General features: G+C 33.5%; 1 protein-coding gene and 1 non-coding gene across 2 annotated transcripts; one reads left to right on the forward strand and one right to left on the reverse strand.

Annotated features, from left to right (window-relative positions):
* Nucleotides 1–11,919: 11,919 nt before the first annotated feature.
* On the reverse strand, nt 11,920–12,025 carry LOC126658900 (small nucleolar RNA R71). Its single transcript, XR_007634467.1, has one exon. It is a non-coding gene; the product is annotated as a small nucleolar RNA R71 (small nucleolar RNA).
* A 643-nt stretch (nt 12,026–12,668) lies between these two features.
* LOC126656932 (uncharacterized) lies at nt 12,669–13,901 on the forward strand. Its single transcript, XM_050351557.1, has 2 exons — nt 12,669–12,730; nt 12,830–13,901. Exons 1-2 carry the CDS (start codon nt 12,669–12,671, stop codon nt 13,899–13,901), a joined length of 1,134 nt encoding a protein of 377 aa, XP_050207514.1.
* Nucleotides 13,902–18,521: the final 4,620 nt, after the last annotated feature.

Consider the following 18,521-nt stretch of genomic DNA (forward strand, 5'->3'; position numbering starts at 1 on the left):
GAAACATTTGGTTTTGTTTCTAGCATTTGTAAACGTTTGGCTTAAATTGATAAAAAGGTGAAACATTTGGGTTTGTTTCGTAACATTTTAAGCGTTTGGAATGGTTTCGTAACATTTTAAACTTTTGGCTTAAATTGCTAAAAAGGTGAAACATTTAGATTTGTTTCGTAACGTTTTAAAAGTTTGGATTGGTTTCATAATGTTTTAAACATTTGGCTTAAATCGCTAAAAAGGTGAAACTTTTGGATTTGTATTGTGACGTATTAAACGTTTGAATTTGTTTCGTAGCGTTTGAAATATTTGGCTTAAATCGCTAAAGAGGTGATACAACTGTATTTTTTTCATTCCGTTTTAAATGTTTGGATTTGCTTAGTAACGTTAAAAATGTGAAACGTTTGGATTTGTTTCGTAACGTTTGTAAATGTTTAGCTCAAATCGCTAAAAAGGTGAAACGTTTGGATTTGTTTCGTAAAGTTTTAAACGTTTGGATTGGTCTTGTAATGTTTTAAACTTTTGGCTTAAATCGCTAAAAAGGTGAAACATTTGGATTTGTTTCGTAACGTTTGTAAACGTTTGGCTTAAATCGCTAAAAAGGGGAAACGTTTGGATTGGTTTCGTAACATTTTAAACGTTTGGCTTAAATTGATAAAAAGGTGAAACGTTTTGATTTGTTTCGTAACATTGTAAACGTTTGGATTGGTTTTATAACGTTTGTAAACGTTTGGCTTAAATCGCTAAATAGGCGAAACGTTTGGTTTTGTTTTGGAACGTTTGTAAACATTTGGCTTAAATAGTTAAAAAGATGAAACGTTTGGATTTTTTTTCGTAACGTTTTAAACGTAAGTGTTCGGCTTAAATCGCTAAAAATCCAAACATTTGGATTTTTTTGTAACGTTTATAAACACTTGGATATGTTTCCTAAAGTTTTAAATGTTTGGATTGGTTTCGTAAAATTTGGATTAAATCGCTAAAAAGGTGAAACGTTAGAATTTGTTTCGTAACGTTCGTATACGTTTAGCTTAAATTGCTAAAATTTGAAACATTTGGATTTGTTTCATAACGTTTGTAAACGTTTGGCTTAAATCGCTAAAAAGGTGAAATGTGAAATGTTTGGATTTGTTTCGTAACGTTTGTAAACGTTTGGCTTCAATCGCTAAAAAGGTGAAACGCTTGGATTGGTTTCGTAACGTTTTAAACATTCGGCTTATATCGCTAAAAAGTTTAAACGTTTGGTTTTGTTTCGTAGTGTTTGTAAATGTTTGGCCGAAATTGCGAAAAAGGAGAAACGTTTGGGTTTATTTTTTAATGTTTGTAAACATATTGGATTGGTTTCGTAACGTTTGTAAACGTTTGGCTTAAATAGCTAAAAAGGTGAAACGTCTAGATTTGTTTCGGAACGTTTGTAAACGTTTGGCTTAAATCGCTAAAAAGATGAAACGTTTGAATTTCCTAACGTTTTAAACGATTCAATTGGTTTCGTAACGTTTTAAACGTTTGGCTTAAATTGTTAAAAAGGTGAAAAGTTTGGATTTGTTTCGTAACGTTTGTGAACGTTTGGCTTAAATCACTAAAAATGTGAAATGTTTGGATTTGTTTCATAACGTTTTAAACGTTTGGCTTAAATTGCTAAAAAAGGTGAAACGTTTGTTTTTTTCATAACGTTTGTCAACATTTGGCTTAAATCGCTAAAAGGGGAAACGTTTGGATTTGTTTCGTAATGATTTAAACGTTTGGATTGGTTTCGTAATTTTTTAATCTTTGACTTAAATCGCCAAAAATGTGAAATGTTTAGATTTGTTTCGTAACGTTTTAAAGTTTGGCTTAAATCGCTACGTTTTAAACAATTGGATTAGTTTCGTAAAGTTTTAAACGTTTGGATTTGTTTCGTAACGTTTTAAACTTTTGGATTGGTTTCGTATCGTTTTAAACGTTTGGATTTGTTTCGTAACGTTGTAAACTTTTGGATTGGTTTCGTATCATTTGAAACGTAAATGTTTGGCTTAAATCGCTAAAAATATGAAACGTTGGATATGTTTTGTAACGTTTGTATAGGTTTGGATTGGTTTCGTAACATTTTAAATGTTTGGCTTAAATTGATAAAAGGGGGAAACGTTTAGATTTGTTTCTTAACGTTTGTAAGCGTTTGACATAAATAACTAAAAAGGTGAAACGTTTGGCTTTGTTTCGTAATGCTTTAAACGTTTGGATTTGTTTCGTAACGTTTGTAAGCGTTTGGATTTATTTCTCCACGTTTTAAACATTTCGATTTGTTTTGTAATGTTTTAAACATTTGGCTTAAATCACCAAAGAGGTGAAACGTTTGGTTTAATTTTGTAATGTTTTTAAACGTTTGACTTCAATCGCTAAAAAAGGGGAAACATTTGGATTTGTTTCGTATCGTTTTAAACGTTTGGAGTGGTTTTGTAACGTTTTAAACATTTGGCTTAAATAGCTAAAAAGGTTAAACGTTTGGATTTGTTTCGTAACCTTTTAAACGTTTTGCTTAAATTACTAAAAATGGAAAACGTTTAGATTTGTTTCGTAACGTTTGTAAACGTTTGGATTAAATTGCTAAAAAGGTAAAACGTTTGGATTTGTTTCGTAACGTTTGTAAACGTTTGGCTTAAATTGCTAAAAAGGTTAAATGTTTGGTATTATTTTGTAACACTTGTAAACGTTTGGATTGGTTTTCAAACATTTTAAACTTTTTGGCTTAAATCGCTAAAAAAATTGGTTTTGTTTGGTGACGTTTATAAACGTTTGGTCTAAACTGCTCAAAAGGGGACACGCTTAGATTTGTTTTGTAACGCTTGTAAACGATTGGCTTAAGTCGCTAAAAATGTGAAACGTTTAGATTTGTTTCATAACATTTGTAAACATTTGGATTTGTTTCATAACGTTTTAAATGTTTGGATTTGTTTCGTAACGTTTTAAATGTTTGGCTTAAATTGCTAAAAAAAGAAAACGTATGGATTTGTTTGTAACATTTGCAAACGTTTAGATTAAATCGCTAAAAAGAAGAAACGTTTTGATTTGTTTTGTAACGTTTGTAAACGTTTGTCTTAAATTGCTAAAAAGGTGATACATTTGGATTGGATTTGTTTCGTAACGTTTTAAACGTTTGGATTTGTTTCTTAACTTTTTAAACGCTTGGGTTAAATCGCTAAAAAGGTAAAACGTATGGATTTGTTTCGTAAAGTTTGTAAACATTTGGCTTTAATCGGTAAAAAGGGGAAATGTTTTGATTCGTTTTGTAACGTTTGAAAACGTTTGGCTTAAATCGATAAAAATATGAAATGTTTGGATGTGTTTTGTAACGTTTGTAAACGTTTGGCATAAATCGTTAAAAAGGTGAAATGTTTGGCTTTGTTTCGTAACGTTTGTAAGAGTTTGGATTAAATCGCTAAAAAGGTGAAACGTTTGGATTTGGTTCGTAACGTTTGTAAACGTTTGGCTTAAATCGCTCAAAATGTGAAACATTTGCATTTGTTTTGCAACGTTTGTAAACGTTTGGCTTAAATTGCTAAAAAGGTGAAACGTTTGGTTTTGTTTCGTAATGTTTGTAAACGTTTGGATTGGATTCATAACGTTTTAAATGTTTGGCTTAAATCGCTGAAAAGGTGAAACATTTGGTTTTGTTTCGTAACGTTTGTAAACGTTTGGCTTAAATCGCTAAAAATATGAAACATTTGGATATGTTTTGTAACGTTTTAAACGTTTGGGTTTGTTTTGCAACGTTTGTAAACGTTTTGATTGGTTTCGCAACGTTTGTAAATGTTTGGCTTAAATCGCTAAAAAGGTGAAACGTTTGGATTTGTTTCGGAAGGTTAGTAAACATTTGGCTTAAGTCGCTAAAAAAGTGAAACGTATTGATTTGTTTCGTAACATTTTAAACGTTTGGATTGGTTTCGTAATGTTTTAAACGTTTGTCTTGAATTGATAAAAAGGTGAAACGTTTGGATTTGTTTCGTAACGTTTGTAAACGTTTTGGCTTAAATCGCTAAAGATGTGAAATGTTTGAATTTGTTTCGCAACGTTTTAAACATTTGGATTGTTTTTGTAACATTTTAAATGTTTGGCTTAAATTGCTAAAAAAGGTGAAACGTGTGGTTTTATTTCTTAACGTTTGTAAATATTTGGCTTAAATCGCTAAAAAGGCGAAACGTTTGGTTTTGTTATGTAATGTTTATAAACGTTTGGCTTAAATTGATGAAAAGGTGAAACGTTTGGATTTGTTTCGTGACGTTTGTAAACGTTTTTCTTAAATCACTAAAAAGGTGAAAACATTTTGTTTCGTAATGATTAAAATGTTTGGATTGTTTTTGTAATGTTTTAAACGTTTGGCTTAAATCGCCAAAAAATGTGAAATGCTTGGATTTGTTTCGTAACGTTTTAAACGTTTGGCTTAAATCGCTAAATTTTTAACGTTTGGATTAGTTTCGTAACATTATAAACGTTTGTCTTAAATAGCTAAAATGGTGATGTTAGTAGTATGTGCCCTAGGGCCATTTGATCGTGTATATTTGTAGAATTAATCCCAATGGCAAAGATATATATGTTCTATTTGAACTAAGTGTCTCATCAACTAAGTGTTCATTTATTACGTATTGTCCTTATCACATTGTGATAGAATCTATTCTTAAGGTGTTAAGAATATGAGTGACAGATTCTATTATACAAGTGATCTAAATAACCGTTCACGATCGATGGGATCCTACGAATAAGGGCATCGCATTATCCCGGAAAGATCATCACCTCTGTTTATTCTCCTGATTAGTAAAGAGTTACTAATTATAGGAAGTAGTGAGTCTCATACTACTTGATGGGGATCAGAATAAACATGTGGACACTCAAGGTGTTGAGTGAGTCGAACAAGTGACGCTAGATGACTTATACATGGTAATTCATTAAAGTCAATTTAATGTCATCTAGTTCATAATTGTACATATGTCCTTTGACTTGCGGTGACACTATCTTGTATATAGGTGATTAGAGTTTGATACTCCTTAACTCTAGATCTTTCATGAGCTAGAGCCGCGGGATGTGTTGGCTCTAGTTAGTTGTATATGGAGATAGGGGTTTAACCTAGAAAGGATTCATCACTCTGGATGAACGGAGACAAGATTCTATGCTATCTCAAATTGTTCTTGATGGATGATAAAACCTGCGCAGGTGTATATGACTTACATAGAAAGTTGTTTCTAGTGGAAGTCATATTTATCAAGAATTAGAAATGGGAGATGAGGTCATATAATCAAGACATACAGTGTTTGACTTAACCGTGACACTAGTCGAGATTGGAATCTTAGATGAAGGGAATTTTGAGTGTACGGTAATTATGAACATTGGTTCAAAAAGAATGCATCGAAACATTCATCTCTATTTGGGGGTCGTGATATGTTGCTAGACGTCACTCTCGATCTACGAGAATTAATAATTAAATGGGATTTAATTATTTAATATAAGAAAGGCGTTTCTTATGTCTCTCGTTGCCATATAGATGCGAACCTAGTTAGTCACACACAATAGAGTGTGCAACCGATTGAGTTTACGAACGATCGATTTCATATAGATACTAGCATATCTCGGAAATTAATCTAAGATGAAAAACAAGTACAAATTAAGGACTAATTTGAAAGAGTTATAAATTAGTAGGAACCTAATTGTATTATGTCCATATTAATTAGGGACTAATTTATAAGAGTAATAAATTAGTAGGAACCTAATTATATTTTAACCAAGTTTTATGATTAAAAGGTTTAAGTAATTAATTAGTGTAATTAATGATACTTAAATGACTAATCATTAGCTAATGGAATGATGATGTCATGGTGATGATGTAATGAGATAAGCCTATGTCATATATGTGATGTCATATGATGACATCACCTATATGATGTCACCTATGTGATGTCACCACATGAAAGGTGTCATATGGTGGCAACACCTTTGCTTGGTGTGTGACACCTAGCATGCAAGGTGTTGCATTCTTAAGGCATGCTCTAGCCTATAAATAGAGCATGTCCTTGCTCATTTCACAATACCACACAACACACATCTCACTACAAAGTTGTAGAGAGAGAAAGCACTTGAAGGAGTTCAAGTTGTCATCAATCACGGGAAAAACTTGGCGACGTTTTTCATACATCCGAGCAAGGTAGTGATCGCGGCGAGAGTTTGAGCTTAGGGCTGCTCGGCAAGAGGAACTCTTGCAGGATTACTTCAAGGCGAGGATTCAATCGGACGCATACTCGTGTGGACGAGCTTGAGGTCGCCGTACTTTCGGGACTACAAGAATCGTTGGAGAATCGACATAGGTATTCTTCTTACGATTCTTAGATGCGTGCTTTAATTACTAAATGATACGACGATCCATTTGTTGTTGATATGATCAACTTTAGGATCCGGATTGTTAGAATTTCAATTTTGAATTGAAATATACGATCCGGACCCGCGCCTCCCGCTGCGCCAACAGGTGAAACATTTGGATTTGTTTCGTAACGTTTTTAACCTTTGGATTGGTTTCGTAACGTTTTAAACGTAAACGTTTGGCATAAATCGCTAAAAATGTGAAACATTTTGATTTGTTTCGTAATTTTTATAAACATTTGAATTGGTTTCATAATGTTTTAAATGTTTGGCTTAACTTTATAAAAAGGGGAAACGTTTGGATTTGTTTCTTAACATTTGTAAACGTTTGGCTTAAATAGCTAAAAAGTTGAAATGTTTGGCTTCGTTTCGTAACGTTTTCAACGTTTGAATTTGTTTCGTAACGTTTGTAAACGTTTGGATTTGCTTAGTAACTTTTTAAACATTTGGGTTGGTTTCGTAACGTTTTAAACGTTTGTCTTAAATCGCTAAAAGGTGGAACGTTTAATTTCGTAACATTTGTAAACGTTTGGCTTCAATAGCCAAAAAGGTGAAACGTTTGGATTTGTTTCGTATCGTTTTAAACGTTTGCAGTGGTTTCGCAACGTTTTAAACGTTTGGCTTAAATCTCTAAAAAGGTGAAACATTTGGATTTGTTTCGTAACGTTTTAAACGTTTGAATTGGTTTCGTAACATTTCAAACGTTTGGCTTAAAATGCTTAAAATGGAAAACGATTGGAGTTGTTTCGTAACGTTTGTAAACGTTTGGCTTAAATTGCTAAATAGGTAAAACGTTTGGATTTGTTTGGTAACGTTTGTAAACTTTTGGCTTAAATCGCTAAAAATGGGAAAAGTTTGGTTTTGTTTCGTAACGTCTGTAAATGTTTGGTTTAAATTGTTAAAAAGGTGAAATGTTTGGATTTGTTTCGTAACGCTTGTAAACCGTTGTTTTAAATCGCTAAAAAGGTGAAACGTTTGAATTTGTTTCATAACGTTTGTAAACGATTGGATTGTTTCATAACATTTTAAACTCTTGGATTTGTTTCCTAACATTTTAAAAAGGAGGAACGTTTGGATTTGTTTCGTAACATTTGTAAATGTTTGGCTTCAATCGCTAAAAAGGTGAAACGTTTGCTTTTGTTTCGTAAAGTTTGTAAACATTTGGATTAAATCGCTAAAGAGGTGAAATGTTTGGATTTATTTTGTAACGTTCTAAACATTTGGCTTAAATTGCTATAAAGGTGAAACATTTGGATTAGCTTTGTTTCGTAACGTTTTAAACGTTTGGATGGGTTTCGCAACATTTTAAATGCCTTGCTTATATCAGTAAAAAGGTGAAACATATGGATTTGTTTCATAACGTTCGTAAACGTTTGGCTTCAATCGCTAAAAAGAGGAAATGTTTGGATTCGTTTTGTAACTTTTGTAAACGTTTGGCTTAAATCGCTAAAAATATGAAACGCTTGGATTTGTTTCGTAACGTTTCTAAAAATTTGTCGTAAATCGCTAAAAAGGTAAAACGTTTGGATTTGTTTCGTAACGTTTGTAAAAGTTTGGATTAAATCGCTAAAAAGGTGAAACGTTTGGATTTTTTTCGTAACGTTTGTAAACGTTTGGCTTAAATCGCTAAAAATGTGAAACGTTTGCTTTTGTTTCGTAACGTTTGTAAACGTTTGGTTTAAATCGCTAAAAAGGTGAAACATTTGGTTTTGTTTCTTAATGTTTGTAAACGTTTGTATTAGTTTCATAATGTTTTAAATTTTTGGCTTAAATAGCTAAAAAGGTGAAACGTTTGGTTTTGTTTCGTAACGTTTGTAAACTTTTGGGTTATATCGCTAAAAAGGTGAAACGTTTGGATTTGTTTCGTAACGTTTTAAACGTTTGGATTGGTTTTGTCACGTTTGTAAACGTTTGGGTTAAATCGCTAAAAAGGTGAAACGTTAGGATTTTTTTCGTAGTGTGTTAAACGTTTTGGTTGGTTTCGTAACATTTAAAATGTTTGCCTTCATTCGCTAAAAAGGTGAAACGTTTAGATTTGATTCATAGCTATTATAAACATTTCGCTTAAATCGCTGAAAAGGAGAAACGTTTGGTTTTGTTTCGTAACATTTGTAAACGTTTGGTTTAAATCGCTAAAAAGGTTAAACGTTTGGATTTGTTTAGCAACGTTTGTAAACGTTTAGTTTAAATGGCTAGAAAGGTGAAATGTTTGGTTTTGTTTTGTAACGTTTGTAAACGTTTGGCTTAAATTGCTAAAAAAGTGAAACGTTTGGATTTTTTCGTAACGTTTGTAAACGTTTGGCTTTAATCGCTAAAAACGTGGAACGTTTTGATTTGTTTTGTAACGTTTGTAAACGGTTGGCTTAGATCGCTTAAAAGGTGAAACGTTAGGATTTGTTTTCGTAACGTTTTAAACGTTTGGCTTAAATCGCTAAAAAGTTGAAATGTTTGGATTTGTTTCGTAACGTTTGTAGACTTTTGGTTTATATCGCTAAATTGATGAAACGTTTGGATTCGTTTCGTAACGTTTGTACACGTTTGGCTTAAATCGCTAAAAATGGGAAACGTTTGGATTAATTTCATAACGTTTTAAACGTTTGGATTTTTAAACTTTCGGCTTAAATCGCTAAAAAGGGGAACGTTTGGACTTGTTTAGTCACGTTTATAAACATTTGGCTTAAATCGCTAAAATGGTGAAACGTTTGGATTTGTTTCGTAACGTTTGTAAACGTTTCGTTTAAATCACTAAAAAGGTGAAACGTTTAGATTTGTTTCATAACGTTTGTAAACGTTTCGCTTAGATCGCTCAAAAGGTGAAACTTTTGAATTTATTTCATAACGTTTTAAACGTTTGGATTGGTTTCGTAACGTTTTAAACGTTTGGTGTAAATTGCTAAAAAGATGAAATGTTGATAAGCTATTATTTTACGTATTTGTATAGCATTTATTCGCTAGTTTGTAGTACTTATACGTAAAATATGTAGTTGGGTTTTCGTGTTTTGTAGTTTTTATAAATAAATATGAAATCTTATCATTTTTGGGGTATTTATGATTGAAATAGGGTCAAATAATCAAAGACAGAAGAATTCAAAAAAACAGAGCCAAACCCAAGCCCAACCGGTTCGAGTTGAATCAAACTGGTCCAAGAAATGAAGGACAAAAGGTTAGCCGGCCTCCGGCCGGCCCATGACATCAGGCCTTCTGAGACATGTATATGCGCGAAATCAAGTTCGCATGTGAAAAAAGCAGGAAATTTCTGAAGTTATCACATCGGACTTTCCATAATGAACGTAAATTGCATTCACACTCCAGAGAAGTGATCCTTCTTGACTTGCACACAAAGAAATGACCTTTGACAATAAGTCATAAGTTCATTAAGGGAAGAAGCTATGCTCTTTTGGAAACAAGACAAGTTAAAGATTGGTCCACTCAAGACGATAATGGAAGGACTTGATCATTAATCAACTTTCAAAGGAAAGAAGATATTCTCAACTTGATCTTCACTCAAGCTTTACATGGAAGGATGATATCTTTGACTTGAACTCCACTCCAAGTGACTCTATAAATAACCCCATTTGTGTAGAGAAAAGATATACCACTTAGTGTAGACTTAGGCTTAGACACCAAAAATACTCTTTAGTATAAATTATTTTCTATCTTCTATCTCTTATGTACTCAAGGTGTAACTTATCCATTGTTATAATCCATATGATAATGGATAACTAAACCTTTAGTTCGAGGGTTGATATAAACGTTTATTTATATAATTGATTGACTTTGGTAATTTTGGTGATTTATCGTGTTTCGGATATTGAACTTAATGCTTGGATTAAATTGAGAAATTGATTCATGATGCATGTTTAGTTAACAAATTGAGAAATTGTTAATTAAATAGAACTTAGTAATCGGAAACTTAAAGGACAACGCCACGAGAGTGGGTTGGAATTTAAGTAATCTTGAGTTTGCTTCATAATTACAACTTAGTTGGTTAATTGGTTTTTAATAACACGAGAATGAGTTAATTGTCGATTAATTAATAGGTTTTAAAATTTGGTGTTGATTAATATTCTTCATGCTTAAATGTTTTTCATCAATTCATTCATTGCCCTATGTTTTAATTATTGACTCGAGAGAGCTTAATTAAAATAGATCAGTTAATCAACAACGTATGAATTAATAACACGAGAGTGAGTTAATGAATACGTGTTCTTAAGGGTTTTCTTAATAAATATCATTTAATCATTTGAGTAGGTTCATTATAACACGAGAGTGAGTAATTTGCCTATTAATTGGTTATTTGCTTATTTTTATCTATAGTAACTCGAGAGAGAGCTATAGGTGCTTTATACTAGCTCGAACTATAATTTTGGCAATACAATTGAGTTGTGATCATTTCGGTCTTTGCGGCTCGAGAGAGCGGGATTCGATATTTTAGAATAGCTCGATTTTAGATAATCACCAAGATATTCATTGTTCATGATTTTATATTCTTATTCGGAATTATCAACCCTTGAACCTCTTACTCTTATTATTTCCAAAAATTATCGTTTAAATTATTTTAACTTTATTGATTTTAATTACTTAATTTATTTGTTAATTGGTTACTTTTAATTATTTTGGTCACAAACTCTCAAACCATTTTCGTAGATAACCGGTCAAAAGAATTCTCAAAATTAGTCGTTAAATTCATTGTCTCTGTGGGATCGATATCCGTACTTCTGGATTATGTTACTTGCGTGATACCGTCACTTGCGGTTTAGCATCAACAAGTTTTTGGCACCGTTGCCGGGGACAATTGCGTATTTAATAGATTAAGAGTCAAGAATTCTTGGGTGTGCTAGCATTTATTTTTATTTACTTCATTTTATTGGATTTTACTTGTGGTAGTGTTGTTTTTGTTTTGTGTAGGAAATTTGGTCAAAGTTTATGCACAATATACGTCGATCCAAGCTTCCCCTAGAACCTTTTCAAACAGGACCTCACCAGTTTCCAGAGAAGTTTTCGGAAATCATCCCAAAAATCAGATACGATGGAGGATGAAGTTAGACATCATGACGGGTATGTCCCGCCATTTGCAAATGTTGATATGATTATGCCTCACCATCCACAAAATGTTGAGGTAGCACCAGTTCAACAAAGGCAACCAAGGAATCAAAACAGACAACAATAACAAGCACCTCAAAGGCGCACTTTGGGTGAATTCTTTTTACTAGATATTGATCATGCTAATTTTGGATGTTTTGCACCACCAATTCAGGCAAATACTTTTGAGATCAAAACTAGTACGATTACTCTACTTGAGCATCAATGCCAGTTTTACGGGTTGACAAGCGAAGATCCAAATGTGCATATTTCGAAATTTTGGAGGTGTGCAATACATTTAAGATTCCCAATGTGACGGAGGATCAAATCAAGCTTCGATTGTTTCCATTCTCCTTGTGAGATAAGGCACGCAAATGGATTCAATCTATAGCTAGCAACTCCATCACCACATGGAGACAACTCGCTCAAGCTTTCCTCAATAAATACTTCCCTTTGCGGAAGACCGCAGGATTGACGAAGAAATTATATATTTCTTTCAACATGATGGAGAAGCTTTATATGAGGCATGGGACATATTCAATGAACTTCAGCGAAGTTGCCCACATCATCACCTCCAGAAGGAACATTTAATTCAGATATTTTATAATGGAATTAATGAGCATAGTAGAGCTACTATTGATGCAGCTTCAGGAGGCTCAATCATGAGGAAGACGTATGAAGAAGCTCTTGCATTGCTAGATGAGTTTGCAATGCATAGCAGATCTTGGCCTACATAGAGGGTGAGGCAGTCAAACCAAATGGGCATGATAACACTAGAGCAAATCCAAGAGTCGGAAGCAATGAAAGCAAACAACGCTGCTCTTCAAGCTCAAGTGGAGATGCATAAAAGGCAAGCGGGTCAAAGGAATGCTCCAGTGGCAGTAGTTCAGGTAGGGTGTGACTTCTGTGGAGAGTTTAGTAACTCAGGAGGAGAATGCTTTGTTACGGAACATGCCACAAATGTGCAAGTTAATTACTTTGGAGGACAAAGGCATGGGACCGATCCATATTCAAACACCTATAATCTCGGATGGGAGAATCATCCAAATTTTTCCTGGAAGGATACGAAGCATTTGGGTCAAGCCAACGCAAATAATCGATCAAGTGCGGGAAGTTCCAATTTTCAATCAGAGAACCATTATCAATCTAACCAAGGTAACTTTAATTCTCACAACTATGAAGATAGACCACAACATCCTCCTGGATTTTAACAGAACATGAATCATAATGAAGAGAGCAAGTTCGATAAAATGTTGGAAAAAGTGGAGCCATTCGAGAGGTTTGAAGCGGAAGCGCGACAAAAATAAAAAAATCAAGCATCTGCCTTCCATCATCTCGAGGCGCAAATATCACAATTAGCAAGCTCTATCCAAGGTAGAACCCAAGGTCGTTTACCTTCTACTACCAAAACTAATCCAAGAGAGTTTGTGAAAGCTATCACATTCCGAAGTAACAAGGTTTTTGATGATCCTCATGGTAAGAAACCTATCGAAGTTAATGATGAGTCAAGTGCTAATGAGGCAAGTTTTAGTAAGTCAAAGGCTAGTGAGGAGGTAGTGGTTGAAGTTGAGTCTCCATATGGACCACCACCTCCGTATGTTCCTAAGGCACCGTTTCCAAGCCGACTCAAGAAGACACCAGATAACCAAAAATTTCATAAATTTTTGGACATCTTCAAGAAGCTACAAATCAATATAAGTCTAACAGATGCTTTGCGGGAAATGCCTCAATATGCGAAATTCCTCAAAGTCATAATCATGAACAAGCGGAGTTGGGACGAAAAGGGCACCATTTCATTGACTGAAAATTACAGCTCAATCATCTCAAGCAAGTTGCTTACCAAATTGCAAGATCCAGGGAGTTTCACTATTTCTTGCTCAATTGGCATTTCTACTTCTCTTCATTGTCTTTGTGATTTGGGTGCAAGTATAAATCTAATGCCCCTATGTCTTTTCAGAAATCTATGTGGAAATCAATCGGTAAAGGAAACTTCTATGATGCTTCAATTATCCGACCATTCACTCAAGAAACCGCATGGAGTAGTAGAAGACGTGTTAGTGAAAGTGGGCAAGTTCATCTTCCCGGTGGACTTTGTTGTGCTAGATTATGCGGTTGACAAGAATTGCATAATGATTCTTGGGCGGCCATTTTTGAACACGGGGCGGGCGTTGATTGATGTCCATGCCAGAAAAGTCACTTTAAGAATGAATGAGGAAAGTGTGGAGTTTGACATGAGGCATAATGATAGCAAGCGCGAGGAAAAGAAATGCATGTGGATTGATTCTATTGAACCAACATGCCATGTGCCTATAAAGGAGGTAATTCCTTTAGGAATAAGGAGGTTCAAGAAAACCCTCAAATGTTTGCGCATTAATCAAGAAGGCACCTCATGTCAAACCGCGCAAGGGAAAACTGAGACGTTGGGCATCATGGAATTTGAAGCTCGATGAGATAGGAACTGCTAGCAAGAGACAAATATGTACGGACGTTGCTACTCTTGGTGAGTATGTCCAAGTTCAAATGTCTCAGATGCACTCTTATGCGGGAAAATTGATTTTCAAGTGGAGCTGACAGTTTAAAATACGGCGCAAGGTAGATGATGAATTGATTGAGTTGGAGGGGAGCAATGGAGACGTCTTTAAAGTTCTTAAGGAATGGTGTAAACCATATCCTAGAGTTTTTATTGATCAAAGATGAGAGCAAGCCGGTCTTTTCGATCCTCCGAGATGGTGAGGATTGACAGTCGAGTTTTCGACATGAAACAAGCGCACTCGGGAGGCATTCCCGAGAGGTTTGCAATTTATTTTTTCGCGAAATTTTTTTTTTTTTCGATTTTCAAAAAAATTTGACAGACCCTCAGCCGGCCCCCGGCCGGCCTGAGTGTGTGAGCCAGCCAATGGCCGGCCGAAAAATGCAAGGACGAGTTTTTTTATCTCTCCAATTTGCAGTGGCTTAGCCAACCCCTAGCCGGCGTGATGTCGTGGCCGGCCGAGACATTGAAAACTATATAAAAAAATTAATTGCTGTACAAATTTTCATTACAAATCAGATTTAAAAAAAATAAATATTTACATACAAGTCTTTTATGTTACTTTTGAATCTTTTGCTTATAACAAATAAGGGAAGCATATTTAGTCTTTTAGGAAGTTTCTATAGCTTTATTACAATTATGTTATTCCCTTTTTCATTTGCCATTTCCCACCTTAATTAGATTTTTAATAGATTTTCTGTTTTGATTTGTTGTCTTAACCTTTTTAATTAGGAATTTCATTGCCATATGCATTTTAGTTTTCCTTGCTAGAAAAACATTATCATTAAACAATTTTATTTTATTACTTATTCTTCTTTCTTTTAATCTTACACTTCATCCTATATTGAGGACAATGCATTATTTTAAGTGAGGGGGTGGGAAAAGAAAAAATAATAATAATAAAAAAAAATTCAATTAAAAATTAATAAATTATATATATATTTTCAGTTTAAATTACGGTTAGAAATAGTGTGAGGAGGTAAAAAGTAAGAATAATGTGAATAGAAAAATAAATAAAGTTTTGGCTTGAAATAATAAATTTTTGTCAAAGAATTAGTTCCAAACCTTGAATAAATGATAAGTGCAGTTTTCAATTTCTAACAATAGTTAATGATACTCGACCAATAAAAATGTTAAATATATGACATGATTTGATAAGATTAGGGTAAATTCAATTTTTAGCTTTTAGTTACCACTGAAACACGACTGAATAGCCTGATGTAGAATTATGACATGTTTGTTATTTATCAAAAATTGAGTCATTTTCAAACTTTTGGCAATTTTTGGCATGACTTGTAATACTTGAGTAAATGGAAAAATACAACAGTTATTATTGAGTGTTTCGAGCCTAATTTCCTTATTTTGTGAATTGTTAACATGCTTTATTTCTAGAACTTGCTCAGTGTCCGTTCAAAGTTACACGGTTGAGTTTTTTACATTTAGATGATCTTGGCGTTAGGTATACACAATATTTGTTTTAGACCACTTAAATAGCCTACCCTTCATCCATTAGATTACACAATTTCGAGCCTTAGCCTTTTTCTTGATTTTCAACCCACATTCCACATTTTTACCCCTCAAACCTCTACCTCTTTCAACACCTCAACTTGATTTGATCAACAAAGATTGAAGAAAAAAATGTGATTCTAGCTTGAAGATGAAAAAGAAAATATGAACAAATGCCTAAAAAGAAAATAAATACCTTGCAATAAAACGAAAAGATGCAAGAAAAAGCAAGAAAAGAAAAAGAAAATCAAGAGAAAAACAAAACAAAGACAATTACAAAGAAAGAAAGTTCACTCATTCAAGAAAAATCCAAGCTAGTCCACCATTTCGTACTTCAAAGTAAAGTTGATTCAAGTCAAGTTGATTCAAAAATCAAAAAATATTACTTACCTTTTACCTTAACCCCATCACAACACAAAAATAAAGACCAAGTGATTTCTGTCGAAAACCGAGCCAAGTAGCGGAGTCCGGACTATGAGCAATCCTATGGTAAATTTGCATGTTTTCAATTAAGAGATAATTTGTTGATTTCACACCTCAAACACCTGAGTGTCGGAGTGAAAACTCGTGAGGAATTATGCCATTTTCTTAGTTATTATGAGTTTATGACATGATTTTCTTAAATAAAAAGATTGACTATTTTTCACATGTCCCGCAAACGATGGTGATTCATTAGTGTTATTCAGTGTTGCATAAGCTAGAATGATAGTATTTTTAGTGTTATCGGATTATGTCATTTTATTTTCATCCATCATTTGTCTGTATCATTAATGGTTGTTGGTTTAGAAAATCTCACTTAATCAATTCATTAGTTTGGTAAATTAATTATTGACTTGTATTTGACATGTTTCGAGCCTAGGTAGTTTGTAGTTAGGGCAAGATTCATGTTTTTCTTTAGGACAAGCAAAGCTTTAGTGTGGGGAGGTTTGATAAGCTATTATTTTACGCAGTTTTTATAGCATTTATTCTCTAGTTTGTAGTACTTATGCGTAAAATAAGAGCTTATATAGTCAGGTTTTCGTGTATTATAGTTTTTATAAATAAATATTAAATCTTATCATTTTTGGGGTATTTATGATTGAAACAGGGTCAAATAATCAAAGTTAGAAGAATTCAGAAACCCAGAGCCAAACCCAAGCCCAACCGGTTCGAGTTGAATCGAACCGGTCCAAAAAACGAAGGAAAGAAGGTCAGCCGGCCTCCGGCCGGCCCACAACATCAGGCCGGCCAAGGGCCGGCTGAGACCTGGATATGCGTGAAATCACGTTCACATAGGAAAAAGGCAGGGAATTTCTGAAGTTATCACATCAGACTTTCCATAATGAACGTAAATTGCATTCACACTCAAGAGAAGTGATCCTTCTTGACTTGCACACAAGAAATGAGCTTTGACAATAAGTCATAAACTCATTAAGGGAAGAAGCTATGTTGTTTTGGAAACAAGACAAGTTAAAGATTGGTCCACTCAAGACGATTATGGAATGACTTGATCATTACTCCACTTTTAAAGGAAAGAAGATATTCTCAGCTTGATCTTCACTCAAGCTTTACATGGAAGGATGATATCTTTGGCTTGAACTTCACTCCAATTGACTTTATAAATAGACCCCATTTATGTAGAAAAAAGATATACCACTTAGTGTAGAGTTAGGTTTAGACACCAAAAATACTCTTTAGTATAGATTGTTTTCTACTTTCTATCTCTTATGTACTCAAGGTGTAACTTATCTATTGTTATAATACATATGACAATGGATAACTAAACCTTTCGTTCAAGGGTTGATATGAACGTTTATTTATATAATTGATTGACTTTGGATATTTTGGTTATTTATCGTGTTTCGGTTATTGAACTTAATGCTTGGATTAAATTGAGAAATTGATTCATGATGCATGTTTAGTTAACTAATTGAGAAATTATTAATTAAATAGACCTAAGTAATCGGAAACTTAAAGGACAACGCCACGAGAGTGGGTTAAAATTTATGTAATCTTGAATTTGCTTCATAATTACAACTTAGTTGGTTAATTGGTTTTTAATAACACGAGAGTGAGTTAATTATGGATTAATTAATAGGTTCTAAAATTTTGTGTTGATTAATATTCTTCATGCTTGAATATTTTTTATCAATTCATTCATTGCCCTATCTTTTAATTATTGACTCGAGAGAGCTTAGTTAAAATAAATGTAATATCCCGTATTTTTGATTTTTTTTTAATTTTAATTTTACTTTTTGCATTCCGTCAAGGTTTAGGTTATTTATTATAATTATTATTATTATTAAATATTTTTATTTAATTTTATTTGAGTCGTTCATTGATTCGGTCGTGATTCAATTCGTATTTGGTTTATATTATTAAAATTTAAGAAAAAAAATAGAAATGAATGTATATTCCATGAAAAAAAACCCCATGTATTTCCTATCATTTTCCACATGAAATTTAGCCCATAGAAAATTGTGCATGGCCAAAGGCCCATTCAGATTTAAGCTTCAATATTGAAGCAGAAGCTAAATGTCAGTAGTAGAATTTGTTGTGTTTCTTTTTTTCTTTTTCTTATAAATTCTAACATTCTAAAAAAAACCTAATTTTCTTTCCCTTCAATTCCTTCCAAACCTAGCCTTCTATCCTCTCATTTTTCTGGATTAAAACGATGCTCTTCTTCCTTGGTGAGTTCGGTAGATCATTGTTCTTATTCGTGCAAGTTTTGCTTAAATCGACTCTATCGTTCCTAAGCTCGTTCTCATTCGTTTTAGCTTTGTTTAGAGATCCATTTCATCCCAGCGATAGAAGACTCGGTCCTCTTCGTTCTCTAACTTTTGGAATCGATTTTGGTACGTTATCTTTTCCATTATAATTGCCGCTGTCTTACCGTTTCAAGTTATTCCATGTTTTGAATTCTATAACGATACCTTCGTTTTTCGATCCGTTTACAGCCGTTTTTAGATCGAATTCATATCCGTATCGTCCTAGTTGAAGTAGACTCACGCCTATACGATTCCCAACTTTGTTTTGCCAAACGGTACGTAAATCA

The sequence above is a fragment of the Mercurialis annua genome, linkage group LG7 (assembly GCF_937616625.2).
Source record: "Mercurialis annua linkage group LG7, ddMerAnnu1.2, whole genome shotgun sequence".
Taxonomy (NCBI): domain Eukaryota; kingdom Viridiplantae; phylum Streptophyta; class Magnoliopsida; order Malpighiales; family Euphorbiaceae; genus Mercurialis; species Mercurialis annua.

Excerpts from the sequence above, each read along its gene's own strand:
- LOC126656932 (XM_050351557.1), top strand. The coding sequence starts at position 12,669 with ATGAATCATAATGAAGAGAGCAAGTTCGATAAAATGTTGGAAAAAGTG. Across the intron at positions 12,731-12,829 it reads AAAGTGGAGCCATTCGAGAG|AACCCAAGGTCGTTTACCTT; the intron begins GTTTGAAGCGGA and ends TATCCAAGGTAG.